At 41.6% G+C, this 18,134-nt stretch overlaps 1 protein-coding gene across 1 annotated transcript in view; it reads left to right on the plus strand.

Annotated features, from left to right (window-relative positions):
* The window catches only part of SLC2A12 (solute carrier family 2 member 12), a 29,617-nt gene extending 16,158 nt beyond the window's left edge, over positions 1 to 13,459 (plus strand). The window contains exons 3-5 of the mRNA XM_061474974.1: positions 10,181 to 10,303; positions 11,841 to 11,973; positions 13,166 to 13,459. Coding sequence (XP_061330958.1) covers positions 10,181 to 10,303; positions 11,841 to 11,973; positions 13,166 to 13,262 — 353 coding nt within the window. The 3' untranslated portion in view covers positions 13,263 to 13,459. The remainder of the gene's footprint in view (positions 1 to 10,180; positions 10,304 to 11,840; positions 11,974 to 13,165) is intronic.
* The last annotated feature ends 4,675 nt before the right edge of the window (positions 13,460 to 18,134 follow it).

Below are 18,134 nucleotides of genomic sequence, written 5' to 3' on the forward strand. Positions count from 1 at the left end.
TTACGGTAATGAGATATGACCATGTCAGTGGGAGCTTCTCTTTAATTATTTTAGGACTTCATTATGCAAAAAGCAGAATAGCATTGCTCAAGCCTGAGACTGAACTTAAACTACATACAGAGGTGCACACCTGAAATGTGGAGCATCGTTTTCAGTGACATCTGTGCTCCTGTTTGTAACTTTAATTTTCAGTATGTGAATGAGGACAAGTCTTGTATCAGGCCAAGCGTTTTGCCTTCTGAAAGATGGAGCCTTTGGTACTGTGAAAAGAGGAAGTGACAATATCATGCCCAAGCCAATATTCCTGTGCCTCCACTATGATGGTGTTTCAATTTGCTGTTGCTGAGCATACAATTTGTCCCTCCAAGTACCACCTAAAAAAGGTAGGGGACTACCTGTACTTTGGCATACTATGCTCCACTTAAACAGCGATTTGAGTCAATATTCCGATCTTGGTGCTCTGGATTATGTAAATATGTCTCTACTAATAATTGTATGTTTATAAACTTATTGACACAGAGACACTGCTTAAGAGCAATGGCTCCTGTGTTTGAAATTAGGCATAGTTTTTAAGTTTCACCTGGGTTAGTTAGCACCTGCTGTCCAAAATGAAGCATTTTCCCTCCAGACTCACTCTAGAGAACTAATATTGCTGTGACTGTAACTAGTAATTGGGCCTAACAATCCTGTTTTCTTCCACAAGGACATTGTCTTTTTTAAATGGATGCACTGTCAAGTGAATCTAGCATACCGTTCTGTACTAACTTCCATACAATAATAAAGGCTGCCTATCATTAGCCAGATTTGCCCTTCTTCCTTTGTAGGTTGTGTTGCATTTAAGCATTCAGTAAATAATAGCAGTCTTTGATAGCCATATCAAAGCAAATGAAAAATTTTACATTTGTTTCCTTGACCATGTTCTGGGAATGAAGATGCTTGTGACACTGAAATCTGTGAAAAAATATGTCAAGCTTCATAAAATATAGTTTCCTTTGGGAGAGAGGACTGGGAGTTTTTTAGAGGCAAGTTGATCTTAGGCCAGCTTTGTGCAGAAACTTGAACTGTGAGTAGGACTTCAGAAGCATAAACAGTATTTTTTTTCACTTGTAAAGATCATCAAAATAAAATATGTATTGTAAACTACGAAAAAATAATTATACCAGAGAGATTAAAATGTACAATCAGGTAAATTACTGGCACTGCTGAGGACTATGTAGACTAGCAGCCAAAGTGCAGAGAGCATGGCCCAATGTTATGTCAGCACATGAAATCAGGAGATGGTTTCTCCTCATGGCATCTGAGTTTCTATGTCACACTGAGCCCGAGGAGGAAAGCCAGAAAGCTTTTCTCAGAGGTAATGGAAACACAGGGGGGTCCCAGCTTCTGTTGCCTTTGGAAATCAACCCTAAGTACAGAAACTCTTATGAAAGGAGCACTAAAAGATACTTTGTGGTGGGCAGACCTAGAGCCTTCTCATCTTCCTTCTGGCTGCCTTCCTCCAGCAGCAACCAAAGGAAAGCAGGACCAGCAGTGACAAGTGAGGGACTTAAAAAATGGGTCGCTGCAGGCCTCTCACTAAATAAATCACTGCTGTAATAGTTTATCCTTTCCACTTGGAGTTTGTAAAACATACACAAAAGTCCCCATCCCTGGGAGTGCTCAAGGTCAGGTTGGATGGGGCTTTGAGCAACCTGGTCTAGAGAGGGGCTGGAATTAGATGATTTTTAAGGTCTGCTCCAACCCAAACTGTTCTCTTATTCTATGAAATCTCTATTTTGCATGAACAAAGGCTTAAATTGCCCCCAATTACTGTGTGCCAACTGCTCTTTTCTGGTGTGTCCCTTTACAAGGACCAACATTAGCCTTGGATACTGGAAAAACAGGTTCATTTACAGCACCCATCTGGATGATTTCTCCTTTCCATACATTTTATAAGTGAAATACGCGATAATCTGAAGTAATTCAGACACAACTTCCCAGACTGGCTTCTGCAGTCATTCCTCTGCAAATGCCTCAAAGGATTATCCTGGATTCAATATTCTGAACAAACAAACACCTACAAACAGGAAAACACATTTCAGGTTTTAATTAAAATGTGGTTTGTTTTTTGTTTTGTTTTTTTTTTTGATGGCAGTATGTGGTTTATTATAATAAGCACATTCTTCCTCAAAAGCTTTATGTTTTTTTCCCCTCTCTCTTTTTCTCTTTCTGATTGCTCTGCACGTTGTTCTGTCCTCATGGGACAGTTTGAGTGTCTACATAACAAAGGATGAGAGAAAGAGAGAGAATGGCCGTGAAATTCAGTTAAAAACAGAATTGTCATCTCATACATCAATTCAAATCAACTTCTGTTAGGAGACCTGACAAAAGACTATTGCACATCTCCATACAGTAAAGCCATAATGTATCCTACTGATATATTTTGCTACTGAGTAGTATTATTGGCAGATAGGCCATGAAACACATTAACTAAGACAATTATGCCATTCCTTGATCCTTATCCATGTACCGCTTGCTGCCCAGTATCCTTTAGATAGGAATCACTGTCTCTACGAAAGTTCTATTTGTTTGTGACCGTTCTTTCAAGCTGAAAATGGATGGTAACTGAAAATCACTGAAAATATATTAAAAAATATATTGAATAGCTTGCATGAATTAGGAAAACCCATACCAGGCATTACAGAGTTTTTTTCAAGTTCACGGGGATGAAAATTCCAACAGTAAAAACCCCCAAAAATGTTAAAATGCAGGCTCACAGTAGTGAGAAGGTTATGGGAGGAAGGATGGCTGAGGAAATCAGAGGGGAAGTACATCTCACTGCCCTCCTTGCCAAGTGGCCCAGAAAACAAGGGAAGGAGGTAACACATTGTTCTCACAGTCTCTTTCTCCGAAGCTCTTCTGCTGCTCTAATGTAAACTGGAGGAAGTGAGAGTGAGGGGTGATTCACTTGATCCCGTGCAAGGTTCCTTAAAAAAGCAAATGTTCAGCCGTCTATTAGATAGTGATGCAAATAGTACAAGCACTGTATAGAGTACATATTTTTATGTACTCTCACCCTCAGAGACTCGAGGATTAAATCCCACTTGTCCTAAAGTATGTTACTTTAAGGAGTCAGCCTAAAAGATTAGCCATTAGAAAGAGAAATGTAGTGTGCCAGAAGAAAACTAAAACAGTTTCAGATTTGCCACACCAGCTCCTTTTGGATCATCAGTGATATCATCTTGCAACCAATAGTCACAAAGCTGCTCAGAGAGAAGCACCTTGGAAGCCACAGAATGTGCTACCTATTACCTTCTCCCACAGAGATGCAGCCAAAGGTGTGAGATTAGCAGAGGCTTCTGCTGACTCCCTTATCTCTCAGCAATAGAACAATTCCATTCCTTTAAATGGGCACACACAGAGCTTGTCTTGGCCCTTTGCAGGTTGGCACTCTGCTGGCAGCTTATATGCACTCCAGAGCAATATAGCCACTCATTCATTTTGTGTGTGCCACTTCAGTCTCACATTATGGGGCAGAGCCAGCCAGACAAATGTCTCTCATTGAGCAGTCACTGATTTTTAATGCTGGTCATGATAGTCTGTTTTGGCCTCTTGCACAAAAGTAAGGCCAGAGTTTCAATTCACTTTTTGTGTGCCATATCTCTTTTACCTGCTTTGGAAAAGCACAGACTCCCTCTCACCCTCTCTTCTTTCCAGTCTAAGCATCCCTTGCATTTGCCAGCCCCCCAGATTTCCTTCCCAAAGACAAAAGCCTCTGCAGGGATTGCATTGTGTGAACGCTGGGAGCAGCGCTGGGACAGTGCTGGTACATTACAGCAGCAGGTACCTCCTGCCCCAAATCCCAGCTGTGCTCCCATTCTGTATGCCATCATCACCATGCACATCATGAAGGCTTGTGCCATCCCCCTTTGAAATCAAGGAGAACCAGGGCTGAAGCTGTGAGAAGTGATGGGCCATCTGGCTATTTGTGTCAATACCCAGCACAGGTAAAAAACAGTCAAATAAAAAAGCTGTGGGGTTTCATAAGCTTGGAAAAAACCCTGGTCTTGGCGAAGGCAGTCATTAGACATGTTGTTTGACTTCCTTTCCCTAATGGAAGCTAATCAGTGGCTTGCTTGCATCCTTCCCCAGTGCTGATCATTTGTTGCACATTCCTAGAAGGTCTGCCTGCATTACTGGTGGGATAATCCCTTCCTTATCTTCCCTTGGACCTCGTGTTCCTAACAACCCAATCCCCCCTTTCAAAGTCTCACATACTTTTGCCCACTTCCCTCCTAAGCTGTAAGTCCACTTAATCTTTTTCCAGAGTTTATAACTCAGAAACTTGAATTCTTTGAAGTATTGCAATGGCTGCTTTATAAATCTCACCATAAAGAACTTGATCTCACACAATACAAAGGAAAGGATCTCACACAATACGAAAGGAAAAAATGCTAAGCAGCAAATGGATACTAAGGAAATCTAAAATTTCATTAACAAGAGCTGCTGAGCAGCTTCCAATTTGCTTCTGCCTCCTGACAAGAATAAGGTCAAAACAAAGACATTCTTCATTCATGTACCTCACTTGACTGCTGAGTACCCTCGAGCTCACAGTATTGCTCAGATATTATCAGATATTATCAGATATTTCAGTTTTTCTGATGTAAGTCGATTATTTTCTAAAGACATGTTTTATTTACTGCGCAGCTGTAAAGTAAGGAAGTAAGAAAAGCATCATGAGAAGGGTTGAGACATCTCTTTGCTTATGGCCCAAATACAAAGCTCATTAAGTTTGACATGTTGACTCAAACAAAAGGGACACTCAGTCAATCTCTTACCCTGCCTCCAACAATAGCCAGCAGCAGATGCTGCAGGAAAATACATCAGAAAAGGCTCATGCAGCATGCACAACGTGTCCTTCTGCTTATGTGTAATTTAGGGAACTTCAAGAAAAATGTTGGGGATTTATTTTTGCTATTGTGAGCAATAATTCCTGATGGATCTTTTTCCACACATATGGAGAAATGGTGCTTTAACACCCAGCATTTAATCATTTTATCTCACTAATATTTTTCACATCTGAAGCACCCTGTCAAAATGAGTTCCACAGTTGAAATACACTTTGTCTGAAAAAGCATGTCCTCCCTAAAGCCTCTCCTAACTGCTGTCCCTGGTAACTTCATTTGGATTCTCTTGGTTTCTGTCTTTAAAAATGCAACAAAAACCTCTCTTCATCTCCACTGCAACTCTGCTACCCTCTGCTGTATGTTATCTAAGATGAAGGGTACTTGTCTAATTGCTCTTTTCAGAGCCCCTTACGTCATCTACCTCATTTGAGTTGACCAGATCTGCATGTAATGTGACAAATACAGAGGCATAGTGTTCTCAGTACAACATTCAGTGTCCACTTCCTAATAACTGCCAAGCCTCTGTCTGCACCCATTACCTCTGCCTCACAGGAGTTGATGCTGTGTCTGGACTGCCCATGGAGGCTCTAGCACTTCTGCCCTGAGCAATGCTGGCATGCTGGTGTGGGTACTGCTGGCTGGCTTTCTCCTGACTTCAGATGAATTGATAATGGATTTTATGGGTCTTTTTTTTTTTTTTCCAAATTAGTCAATATTTTCAGATCCTTTTGCAATTCTTTATGCTCTTTATTTTTATTAGCCTTAATAATTTTGTACTATCAGTACTTCTTCATGTGCATTCAAACCTCACTTGAAAGTCCTGGAAATATACTGAGCAGATCCAGTAATCTTCCACTGTGAAGACTGGCCTTGTGCTTGGTTTCTTGTTATAAACAGCTACTGATCAATGTGAATACCTTCTCTTTTGCCCTTGGCACTTTACCAAAGCTCTTTGAAACTGAAAAGCACAGTGGCTCATTCGTTTGAATCCCCATGTTCCTTAACTCTTTCAAAGAGACATCATTTTCCTCAGCAAAAAAAACTAGACAACTCTTCCTCAAGACACTGTACATATCCTCCTTTCCTTCTTCCAGCTGAGATCACTCAGCTTTATCCCAGCTCCAGCCTGCAGCTTGGTACAGAATTCTGCCGGAGTGACCACTTCCTGTATTCCCAAGGAATGTTTTCTTCAGTGCTGGCAAGTGTCACATCCTCCATCCCTGGCTTCTCGTCCTTGTAGCCAGCAAACTCAAAATGCCCAAGGATGATATTGCAAGTAATTTTTCAGCAATTCTACTGTGTTTTCTTTGTCTGGATGCAGTGTACAACTTTATGAAGACACATTTCTAACAGTTTTCTTCATTCAGTTTCTTATCTCTGCTGAGCTATTCTATTTTATTTGGTTGTAGATGTATTTTAAGCCTCTAATAAGTTAATTCAAACATTCTTCATAACATCCTGATGTATTTACCCTGATGGTCCTTTTAATATCTTCATAGAAAGCAGGCTTATTCCAATATTCTTCTTTTGAAACAAAATGTGGTAGGCTCTTGGCTCTTCCACTGCTACAAGGATATTGAATTTGAAATGTTATAACCAATATAACAGAGCATCTTTGTGACAGTTAACATCTTGAACTACTTGAACCCATGCTCAGCACTGAAGCAAGATTTGCCTTTTTTTCTCTTATTAAGTATCAGGCAAATTCCTGGAAGAAACCATCATCTATGCTACCTAAAATGTAGTCCCAGCACTGTGTTCCATTATGCAATTTATTTAGCCCTAATGGAAGCAGCTGAAATCTTCCATTATTACTCTGTTTTCTGCCACTACAGCCCTTGTGACTTTGTTTAGAAGTGAATGTCACCATTCGGTCAAGAGGTTGTTTGTATACCTGAATCCTCTGCCCTTCCCACTTGAGCAAGGAATGTCCGGTCATCGAATTTCTGTGGCACTTAATGAAACAGTTCAAATCCAGTGCAATATTTTCTTCTGCATTTGCAGTAGGCAGTCTATAGCTTATACCATAATAAAAGACCATTCATCTGCACAATTTTTCTTAATTGCTGTCAACATACAAGGCACTGCAGGTCAGCAAGGGTGAGTTATTACCTGCAGCCACTGCATGAACAAATCCTGCAGTTGTTGAATCTAGCAGAGGCTGATGCTGAGCTCTTAGCCTCATCCCGTATCCACATCTCACAGGGAGAGCACCAGCTCTTTTCACATCTATCCACTAACGCTAGCTAAGGGTGACAAGAACAGACAATGAAAACTACTGTGTGTGCAATGTGGTTGCTATCACAGCAATCACATTAAATTACACATCAGATGGAGATGTGTGTGAGAAGTAGGAGGATTTGGACTGTCTTTTAAAGATAAGATGATTTCCACTGTAACATACCACTGCTTAGACTGGTGAAGGCAGAGCACATAGTTGACTCTGCAGGGACTTTGGGAGCGTACGGGTTAAATTTCTGCAGTGCTGCATGCACACAGTGCACAAGGTAGCAGCAATCATGAATGGGAGCCCAAACCTAGTTACCGGCTCCCCAAGAGAAGGCCACAACCCCTCTGTACCTACAGCAGCTGCTGTTTTTTGGCAAAAGTACAAATAGCAGAAACAATCCCAGAGAGGTGCTAAAAGCAAAGAATCGATCGTTATTGCTGCTTCAAGCTTAGGGAAAGGGATAAACAGACTGTAATAAGTGCCAGAATTTTACAACTGCTCTTTCCCTGCAGGGAATAAGCCTGTCCACTCCTTGCCAGCTAAGCCGAGGTCAGGGCTGTGCCAGAGGAAGTAGCTACCATTAGCAGAATGAAAAATAGATCAGATGTGTCAGTGGGATCTGTCTGAACTAAATAACTGGTTGAAATAAGAGCAGCTAACCACTATTGCAGCTGATGCAGCTCCTCAAGCATTTTGGTTTCTTAAGAGAAAAACAATATGTTTCAAACCCCCAGACAAGGCACTGCAGTAGTTAGTCTGAAAGAGCCAGTCTGTCCTTGGAAAAATGCATGTTACTGGAGCTGCCACAGCGCCACACATTTCAGCTGTGGCATGAGCTGTACCCCAGTGCCCTAGATGCTGATGAAGCCCATCTAGGTCAGGGCTCACCCAGCCTGGTGGGGCTGCCATGCCAGTTCATGGGACTTGGTCCTCCTCACTCGTTACCTGTCTGAGCAGCCACTGTCAGTTGCTTGAATGCAAGAAGATTCTAGAAGTAAATGCAGACTAAAGTTCCCACAGAAGAAGTTTGCTCCTGGAGGGTGGTTTATGCTGTGCAGAAAGTGGGATTGAATTATTTCAAACTTTATTGAAATCCTGCCTAACGTTACTGTGAATATCCCGTTTGCCAGTCTCAGTGTATAGCAATTCCTCCAGCCGAGCTTGGCTGCTGGCTGCCAGGCCATCCCACGGAGACAAACTCCACAGGCTGTGCACACACTGCTCAGAAGGGCTCTTTTGAATCTTGCTTGCTTGCTGCTTTACATTTCGGCTAGCACTCCCTGTCATGACATGCTGTGACTAATGATACTGGTTTCAACAGTCCTGATGCTGAGAAGGGGCAAAATACAATCCTGAGATCCCCATGCCTTGCCAGGCCTGACTGTGCTCAGGCACAGGGCTAGCCGGCCTGCAGGAAAAACAACGGGCTAGAGAAGCGAGTTCTGTTCTTTGCTCCCCCATCATGTGTAGACACTGCACAAAACATACCCAGGGCATTACTTTAGAGCAGTGTTTGTCTTGTCAGCAGCAGAATTAAACTTTACTGTGATCCAATTCAGTAAAAAAAAGAAAAACTGCTCTCTATGGCTGCTGTTGGACATGGCAGCTGTGGTATGACTGTATGCCACTTGACTATGCATAACAGCGTTAGGCTATTACACAGTGTGATACCCTGGAATAAAATAACCACTCTGCCAGGTCATGCCCACTGCAGGAGTGAAGTTCTTTGTATTTTTCTTTTTTAAAAAAAGTAAAGTCTGGGCCAGCTCCAGAAAAGGTTATTGAATTAAAATCTGTGGTGCAAAGAAACCTAGAGATTGCCCCAACCTGTTCTGATGACTCAAGGCTCAGGGCCCTTTTATTTCCCCTTTCATTTGGCACTTTCTAGTCTCTTTACACAGCACATTTTTGTTTTCTGCCTTTACCAGTACTGCCACACAGGAATGCTACAAGAGTCCAGAGGGATAGGACAGTGTGACGCAGACAGGGAACCTATTTTTAAAATATATCTTTAAGACTGCCCAATGCAAATGTCTTGAAGAAAATCCCATCTGTCATTTTACAGAAACAGTATAACAGAGGAGCAATTTATGATGTCCAAAGGTCTGAAGACACAACTCATCTACAAGTACCTCTCTGCTCTTTTGCTGGTCATCTTCTAACACACAGTCTCTTCAAGAAGCTTCCTCTTGCGAATGCATCTTGCTTATGAACAAAAAGATGATGGAGGTTTCTTCCTAGTTTTGTTTTATTTTGTTTTATTTGCTGTTCTAATAACCAGGAATAGTACAGAAATGTGCTGTCATTTTTTTCTTTTGCTATCTAGGTGGTTACACAGACAGCTCTTCATGTCTGTATTTGGTTTTGTGGGCTAGCAACACCAGCATTTAGATCACCTGCGCTATGGTGTGGTGTGATATGAAGGAGCCAAAAATCAGACCCTATCTCTTAATTTATATCACAGGAATGTCATTTATATGGAGCAGAGAGCTGGAATAGCAAACCTGCTCCAGTGTGGCCAGTTGATTTATAAGGTGGCATAAACACACAGTGCCATTCTGAGGCTGAGGATTACTTCGGTTTGCTGCCCCATTTCCATTAGCATTATGTCACTTGAGAATTATTTAGTGACAGCTCCTTTTCCCACACAGGTGTGCAGTCAGAGCTCACTTCCCTGGTTCTGTGTGCGCTGGTGCTGCCCCAGTGCCACCTGCTGCTCGCCCTGGAAAATCACCTTATTCTTTCAGGTGGCCTCACCTGAATCATAGAACCATAGAATGGTTTCGATTGGAAGAGACCTTAAAGCTCATACAGTTCCAACACCCCCTGCCATGGGCAGGGACACCTTCTGCTAGACCAGGTTGCTCAAAGCTTCATCCAGCCTGGACTTGAACACTGCCAGGGATGGGGCAGCCACAACTTCTCTAGGCAACCTGTTCCAGTGCCTTGCCACCCTCATAGAGAATGGATTGCCTAACTGTACAGCAAGGAAAGCCACCCCTTTGAAGACAACACTTTTTGTTAGTTTGTTTGTTTGTTTGATGTTTTGCTCCTTCTGTTTCAGTGGCCTGGCTGGTCCTGAGTGAAATTTTCCCTGGTGGCATCAGAGGACGGGCCATGGCTTTGACATCTAGCATGAACTGGGGTATAAATCTCCTCATCTCCTTGACATTTTTGACTGTAACTGGTAAGATTTCCCTGTGTCCTTCCAAGTTGATATTCTCCTAGTGGGCAAAATGAATGTTTCCTATATGAACATCATTGCTAAAATTGCAGTTGTGGTGCCTCAGGAAGCAGATTCAGATTCCATTTAGTTTGTTAGTGTAATGTCACTGTTTCTAGCACACCCTTCGAAGCCTCATGGTGCTAGCCATCAGAGCACCTTGCATATCTACTCCACAGGCTGTAAACCCCAGCTCTTAAAAACACCCTTGCCTTAGCAGTAGGTTGAAAATGTATGATTTAGTCATACATCTTCTGAAGTCAGTGGAAGTTCTGATCAAGATCAGATCACAGCTTTTCTGATCAAATATGTTTAAAGACAATCCTGTTGAAATCATTCCTTTTTACACTAATGGCCTGGCTTTGAGAAAATTTCCTTTTGAAAAAGGTGTCTTTGTAAGGGAAAATTATTTCATGTTTTAATGCAAGAAAACAGACTACCATATAGCAACTTATAAAGTGATGATAAACAAGGGGAAGGGTTAAAATGAATTGATTCAAAATATTTTTTCCTGATTTTATTTCATAAGAAGTTTTGTAAATTTTAGGTTTCAGTCTTATTTTGAAGAAAATACATGCTGAAAATCAAAATTTATAAGGGAACAGAAATTCCAGGTTTCCTTTAACTCTACGTTACTTGCAGGCAATCAACACACAAGAAGTCGAGGTGGTTTTCATCCTGTTATATGCATTTTGAGATGGATTTGAAAATAAGCACGATCTGTGACTAAAATGTGTAAAAAAAACCTGAGTACTATCTTGGTTGACACTGTGAAAAATATGCCAGGTCAAAATCATTATGTCCATACTAGCACTAGTCAGATCAAGGGTCATCTCCAGAAGCAAATAATGCAGTTGCCCCTCCTCCCCTCACTGCATTTTGGTTTGCAGCACAGAACTGCACTGCTGAACTACACAAGCTTTTGGACAAAAACAAGCCAGAAAATGCACAGCAGATGCACTCCAGCTGCCAACACTTGCTCAGTCCTTGGACTGGATTAGAGTTAATCCTAAGGAAATATCCCCCAAAGTAGAGAGTGCACACTTCGGGTGCTGAGCATCAACTGTTTCACCTGAAAGTCCCCTCCTGTCACGGAGCTTGACTTGTTAATGCCCGCCTAGCTGTTATTCTGGTCTCAGTTGCAATTAATGTAAAGCTGCAGTAACTCTATTGGCTTAACTGTCTCTAATCTGGATTTATGAAAGTGTAACTACATCAATTACGTGTTCCAGAATGACTGCAAGCAAAATAAATTAATAGGTTCCTGTTAATATGGATTAACAGGAACCATATATTTTCTTTCATAAGAAGTAGTAGAAAAAGCAAAACCACTCTTCTTTTCCAAATTATGGCCAGGCACAAATAAGTGAGCTAAGGATAAGAGCCTAGCTTCTAAGTTCTCTCCTGTGCATTAGGAGCTGTATCTTACAAAATGCAACAACAGAAATAAATTGTTCTATTTGAAAATTTAAAACAAAAGACATGTTTTCTTTCTTCACAGAGCTCATTGGCTTGTCCTGGGTGTGCTTCATTTACACAATCATGAGCCTAGCATCCATGGCTTTTGTGGCTGTCTTTATACCAGAGACGAAAGGATGCTCTTTGGAACAAATATCCATGGAACTAGCTGAACAGTAAGTACTAATACTGTGATCGCATCTGCCAGGTGCCAGAGGGACAAAGCCTTCCAATGCCACATGCTAACAAAAAAAAGGAAACTGCGTGGTTTGTTTTTTTTTTTTTTCTGGAGAAAACAGGTTTTCTCAAGGCTTGAGCTTGCATGAGTTGATATTAGCAGCCAAGCAGACATTTAGTTGCTGCTGAGGGACTGGCCTTAAAAGGATGGTGGTTTCTATCTAGCATCCCTGTGAGGAACACCTGCAGCCAGGCCTGGCTCCCCAGAACTTTTGCTTACTGGCATTTGTAGAGAGAAGGGCAACTGTGATCTGACATTTAGGGCTGTGTATCTCAGCCTGCAGGCAGAAAAAGGGCAGGAGAGAGACACTACTTCAAATACTTCAAGGCTCCATGTTAGTTTTAATAGCTCTTCTAGCTGGCATTTTTTGTGCATTTACTGAGCCCTGTGGCTCTGTAGACTCTATGAGCTCGTACCTATAAAAGCTTCTTTCAGTATGAGTTATGTGTCCCCACATCACCACGTAAAAAGAGAATAGCAATGAGAAGAAGAGAGTGCTGGTGACATGAATGCCATGTTCCCACTCATTTAATATGACCTATTCTGACCCTATCAGTCTTTTCTCGTTCCTTAGAAGTAGATTGGTCCTTGGAATTATATGCGTTCAACAAAAAGAGTACATCAATTTGAAGAACAGAATTAAATGGTTTGCTGATACACATGCTATTTCCTTACAACCTCCAAATGTAGATGTCATTGTCTGTAAATTGACTGGCAATTTTTGCTATCAATTTACTGCTTCCACCATTCTTTTCAGTTGGTTTTGGCCATAAAAAATAATAGAAAAAGTAAGCAGCCCTGCTTTTTAAAATGTTGCACTCTCCTGATCTGTTCAAAGAGCTGCTTTACAGCAGCCATTTGCTTTTTTGGACTCACAACTGACTTACCAGCATAATGATTAAAAGAATAAAGAAATGATAAGGGAAACAGTTAGTTCAGTGGGCAGAATATTTGCAAGGCTGATGCCTTAGGGTGAGAGTCAGGCCTCTTTGGTGTGTGACATGCTCATACTGCCCAGGCAGAAGCATCCTGTATGTTCATCCCCACACCCAGGCTCGACAGGGCAATGCAGGGAGAGCATGTCAGCTGTATTTGATGGCAAACCTTGGTGTGTTTTTCTCCTTCTCCAGGAAATATGTGAAGACCCCATGGTGCTGGATGAGCCAGCGCAGAGAGAAACTGGTGCCGGTGGAACTTGCCACAAGAGAGAAAGAGCAGCTCTACTAGACCCAGGGCAATCAAAGCAGCCTTTACCAAAAGACTGATAAAAACACCCCTCAGTGGTGCCCACACTGATGGGACACATGGTATCTTTATTATACACATGATATTATCTCTTTAATTTCTCAGTAGAGCTTCTTTCAGTGGCAGTTTACAGCCAACATTAAAGATTGTTGTAGTTTGTAACTTACCAGAAATCTAGGCTCTGTCTCCTTTACACCACCATCCCTCACCTTCCCTCAGGTTACTCACCTCTTACCTATAGGAGATGAATGTAAATTGTAGTAATGTGCACAATTCTAGCTACACTTATTCAACAGGAGCTCAGCGTGGAAGAGGTGCAAAGAATTACTGGGGTACTAAGGTGAAGGAAGGAATCTCACAGGAGGAGCCCATCAAAGACAGGTCTGTTTAGCCCAGCAAACAAGGGACTGAGAAAGGTTAACAACTGTGTCAATGTTAGGGAAGACAACACTATAGAACAAAAACAAAAACAGAAAACTATGGCATGTAAAGGATGGTGCAGGACTACTGGGTATGAACTGTTTATGAATTACTTTAAGCTTTGGAGTAAGAAAACTGGAAAAGGGATCTTGTTCATCAGAACTTATTTATATCACAGAGCATGCTCAGCTTATCAAAGGAACTTTCCCTACAGTTTCCTGGGAGCGACAGGATTCAGTGACCCAGGAAATACTGCTCAGAAAACAATCAAATTGTTTAATGGGGGGACATTTGCACAGTAACTTACTCTAGATCAAGGACAGCCTTACAGAAGAGGCAATAGGATTTCTTTGGCTTCTCTGTCCCAGGAAAGTTGGAAGCTGGAGGTACCAGAGTTTATGCCAAAATGGTTTTATTTCTCAACACAGGGCACACTAGACTTTGACTTTTGGATTCTGAAAGTAAGACTTGTGCAGTACAAGACAGCACAAAGGGAGTTTGGAAACCATAATCACTGCAAATCATAAATCATGTAAAATTCTTGGTTATTTCTTACCAAGTGTATCCTGAAGTACTCAACAAAACTCTATAAAGGGTTATCTATATGGGTCCCATAAAAAAATGTTTCTTAGGTTAACAGATTTTGTTAGAATGATCAGAAGATAAAAATTTATTATCAGATAAATAAATGGTTCTTTGAATTAAAAAAACATGCATTAAAAGCATGCCGCTTGTCTAAGCAGCCACACAGTGGCATTTCTTCCAGCATTTAACTGAGGAATCAAGACTGACACTGTCAGCTGGAGTGTATATACTGCTCTGAGCTAAGCACATGATCCCACCTTATTTGCTGTCTCATAGCATTAAACCCATCTGGCTGTGTCCTGCACTGAAAGAACAGTGACTTACTGATCCACGTAAAGTTTTACTTCTGAGCAGGGTAGATCAGTTCTGATCAGATTCTCACATGGTCACGCTTTTTACATTTACCGACATTGTAAATTTATAGGCACATGTCTACTCATACAGTGAGCATGTGTTTGAAACCTGAAAAGAAACTACTGAAGCCAAGGACATGATTTGCCAGAGGTACCTCAGAGTGGGAACCTACAGGCCAAATATATACCACAACTTTCCTGCATTGTAAACTTTAAACAAACTAATATCAAGACCCTGTTGGACTTTCAGTACAAAGGTCAGGTAAGTAGTTACCACAACACAGGATTTTTAACTGTGCAGATCCCATGTCATTTAAACCAAGTGAAACTCTGAATGGGTAGCCCACTAGCTAGCTGACCAGCTTATGGCTGCCTTTTTTGTCCTGATCCTAGAGCCAGCAGACCTCACAAGATCACAGGTGCCATGAGACCAAGATGCTTTCAGGGGTGCTTATGGTAGAATGCATAAGGCTCAGAAAGATGATGGTTTTGGCATATACAACCTACCAAAAATAGAGTAAAATCACATCATAAGAGTCCGATCTTCTCATAAGGGTCCATGTGAGCAATTCTGACATAATCTATAAGGAACATGAGACTGAGCACAGCCAGGACATGTGGACAGACTGGTGCTGTGTACCCAAGATGTAGGCGACTCAGACCAAAGGCCCCATCAGAAGCAGTAAGCTTGAAATTCCTTTGCTCTCGTTTCCTATGGGGAATCAGCAGGTTCCATCCCAAGCTAAAATTCCACCCTGTGTCTCAGGTGCTTCCACCTTCTCCACAAACATGGAAAACTTTGGGTCCTATTACTTTGAATTTTCCAATAAAAGTTGAAGACCTGTTTAGAATGTTGTTTGAGGACTACAGTTCCGATAGTGACCACAAGAGGAGGTCCCTGTGGTGTTGCTAGAAGAGGTCCCCCTGCCCCTGCATGGGGGAGGGCCTCCTGACCTCAGCAGTTAAGAGTTTACTCTGCACTGAAGCAGTAGGAATTGGCAAAGGTAAGAGTGTTCCTGTAACTTCTGCAAATAGTCACAAAAAGGATGTAAAATGCATTAGAGCTCAGCCACATAAAAGTTTCACAGCAGTGTGAAACAAGGAGAGCTGGAGAGCTGGGGTTGAAGCAGTGGGAGAGAAGCTGTGGATGAGGAGGGCACATGAAATGGCAAGGAGGGGTAAAGTCAGAGATTGACTGATGGTGGAAGGGAAAGCGGCAGCTGAAGGCTTTAAGCATAGACACATCATGAGGTTGAATTTTTTACCTTAAATTTTTGCACTTGGAGGTGTGAGGAATTAAAGAACCAGAACGTGGCCAAAACCTACAAGATTTGGTGGGAGGTTTGTTTGTTTGTTAATGCTTAGTTAACAGCATCCTGATCTTTGCACTTCTGTTATCGGTGCGTATTGTCATAAACAGCATGAATTTATGGTTTTTTTTTAACCATAGTATGTTCAAGCATACTAAAAGAATAGTTTTTGAAAGATATTAATGCCTTCTTGCTAGAGAAAACAACATTCTATTACTGATATTAAAAGAATAATAAAATATGGGATACATGGTTGGTATCATACGTTGCCTAATGAGTATGTGTCAAGCCTGGAAGCTTGGCAAGCTCTTGAAGAAAAGCAAAAGATGTAGAAGAACTTCTCAAGTACCAGCAAAGGCTGCAGGCTGTACCTGCTAGTACTGTAAAGCTTTTTTCTTAGATCAGCAGTGATATTTTCTTTTTATAAAACCTACAAATTCCACTATCAGTTCTGAACGCACGTAAAATGATCATGTACATAATTTTTATACTAACAAGTACCTAAGATTAAATGGAGTAACATAATGCATTTTTAGTAAGACTATTGCAGGAAATGAACCCATTTCCTGATCTGTGACTTTACCAGGTAGTGGATTACCTGTGTTTCCAGAAGCATCCCCATTTGCTCTGGCTGGTACTGTTTTCTGATAACTGCCTCTAGGTAGCAGACCTGCACATGTGATCTAAGCCCATACCAGCTTATAATTTCTATTACACCACATTTAGTGAAAGGTTCTTCTATAACACCTTTCTCACCATTACAGCATCCCAAACCAACCTTTGCTGTAATACATTTTGTGAGTGTTCTTACAGAAGTAAATTTACCTCAGAAAATATCATCGAAATTGTCTCCCTACCTTACAGGTTTGGGGATAATTGTGAGCTCTTCTAAGTTTCCCACATGCATACTGATGAAGTGCAGACGCAAATAAGTAAACACACCATTTTCTGAAGAAGGCATTCTATGATTCTGTAATAGTTCCAACACCGGTTTAACTGCAGTGACCCTAACAACTTCAGATATCTCTAACAGATGATGATGCTGTAGCCAAGGTCTTTTAAAATCATTATAGTCTTAATTGTAGTCCTATATAGCCCTATAAATGCAGCCCTAATTGCACTTGTCTTATAACAAAGCCTGCACATCTGAGGACATGGCAGCCACAACCTCATCACCTATGAAAATACAAGGGAAAAAAGGGACGTGTCTTGAAAATCACATCCCCAGATTTCTGAAGCACTCCACAAAAAAATTTGTCTCAGATCTAAAATGACTCAGTATCTTCATTAGCAGACTGGATTACAGAACAGAATATGCTTATTAAATTTGCAGGCAATGTTAAACTAGGAGAGACTGGGTTGGAAGTCAGAGCTTTGCAAATCTGTGAGAAGGATCTGAATAAAGCTGACAGCCTAAGTGCAAATTTCTCGGGTAATGCTAATTGCAAGTCAGAGAATGATAAAATGGTGCTAGAAAGCGCAGGGAAAGATCTAGTGGTTATGACAACTCACAAGCTAGCAATGAGTCAGTTATCATTCCAGTCCAAAAAGGAGCCCTCAACTGGTTGTATAAATAGAACCAACCCTGCTCTCTAAGGAATACGAAACGAGTTTTTATGGTGCTGCTAGCACTATAGCTGAGCACCGTGCAGAGTTTTGCATAGAATCCATCTGAAGATTCCAGGGAGAGATGAGCTGTGCTCTAGAAAACCTGGCCATTGAGGAAGAGCTGATTGAATGACACGTAAATTTAATCCAAAGCACAGCTCCACGCACGGGAGGTGAGAACCTAGCATGCTGGGGCATGCTGCCCTGTCTGGGGTCCACACCATGGCTGCAGGAGTCAGTAGCAACAGCCTAGGTGGAGGCACCACAACAGAGTGAAGGAAACTTATGAAGATGGGGAAGGGGTGGGTGTGTATTCACATGCGTGTAGAAACATGCAGCAGCAAGGGTTATTCCAGACTGAGGCAGGGACATACTGCTTTAGAGCAGGAATGGGAAATAAAACAATATCCCCAACTGTAAGCATATGCTGCCTACTTGTCACAAATGGTTTGAGGCTCCCTTGGAGCTAGGATAGGTAAGCACGCATCTCAAGGAATCTTTTATTTGCTATTATTCTCTTTCCCAGTACTACCCTGCAAGTTTAGTAGTGTGCATTCTGGCCCCCTTACGGATTGCTA

This window comes from Pezoporus flaviventris, unplaced genomic scaffold (assembly GCF_033815535.1).
Source record: "Pezoporus flaviventris isolate CSIRO_AGI_PZ_B2104156 unplaced genomic scaffold, CSIRO_AGI_Pfla_v1 ptg000081l, whole genome shotgun sequence".
Classification (NCBI taxonomy): Eukaryota; Metazoa; Chordata; class Aves; order Psittaciformes; family Psittacidae; genus Pezoporus; species Pezoporus flaviventris.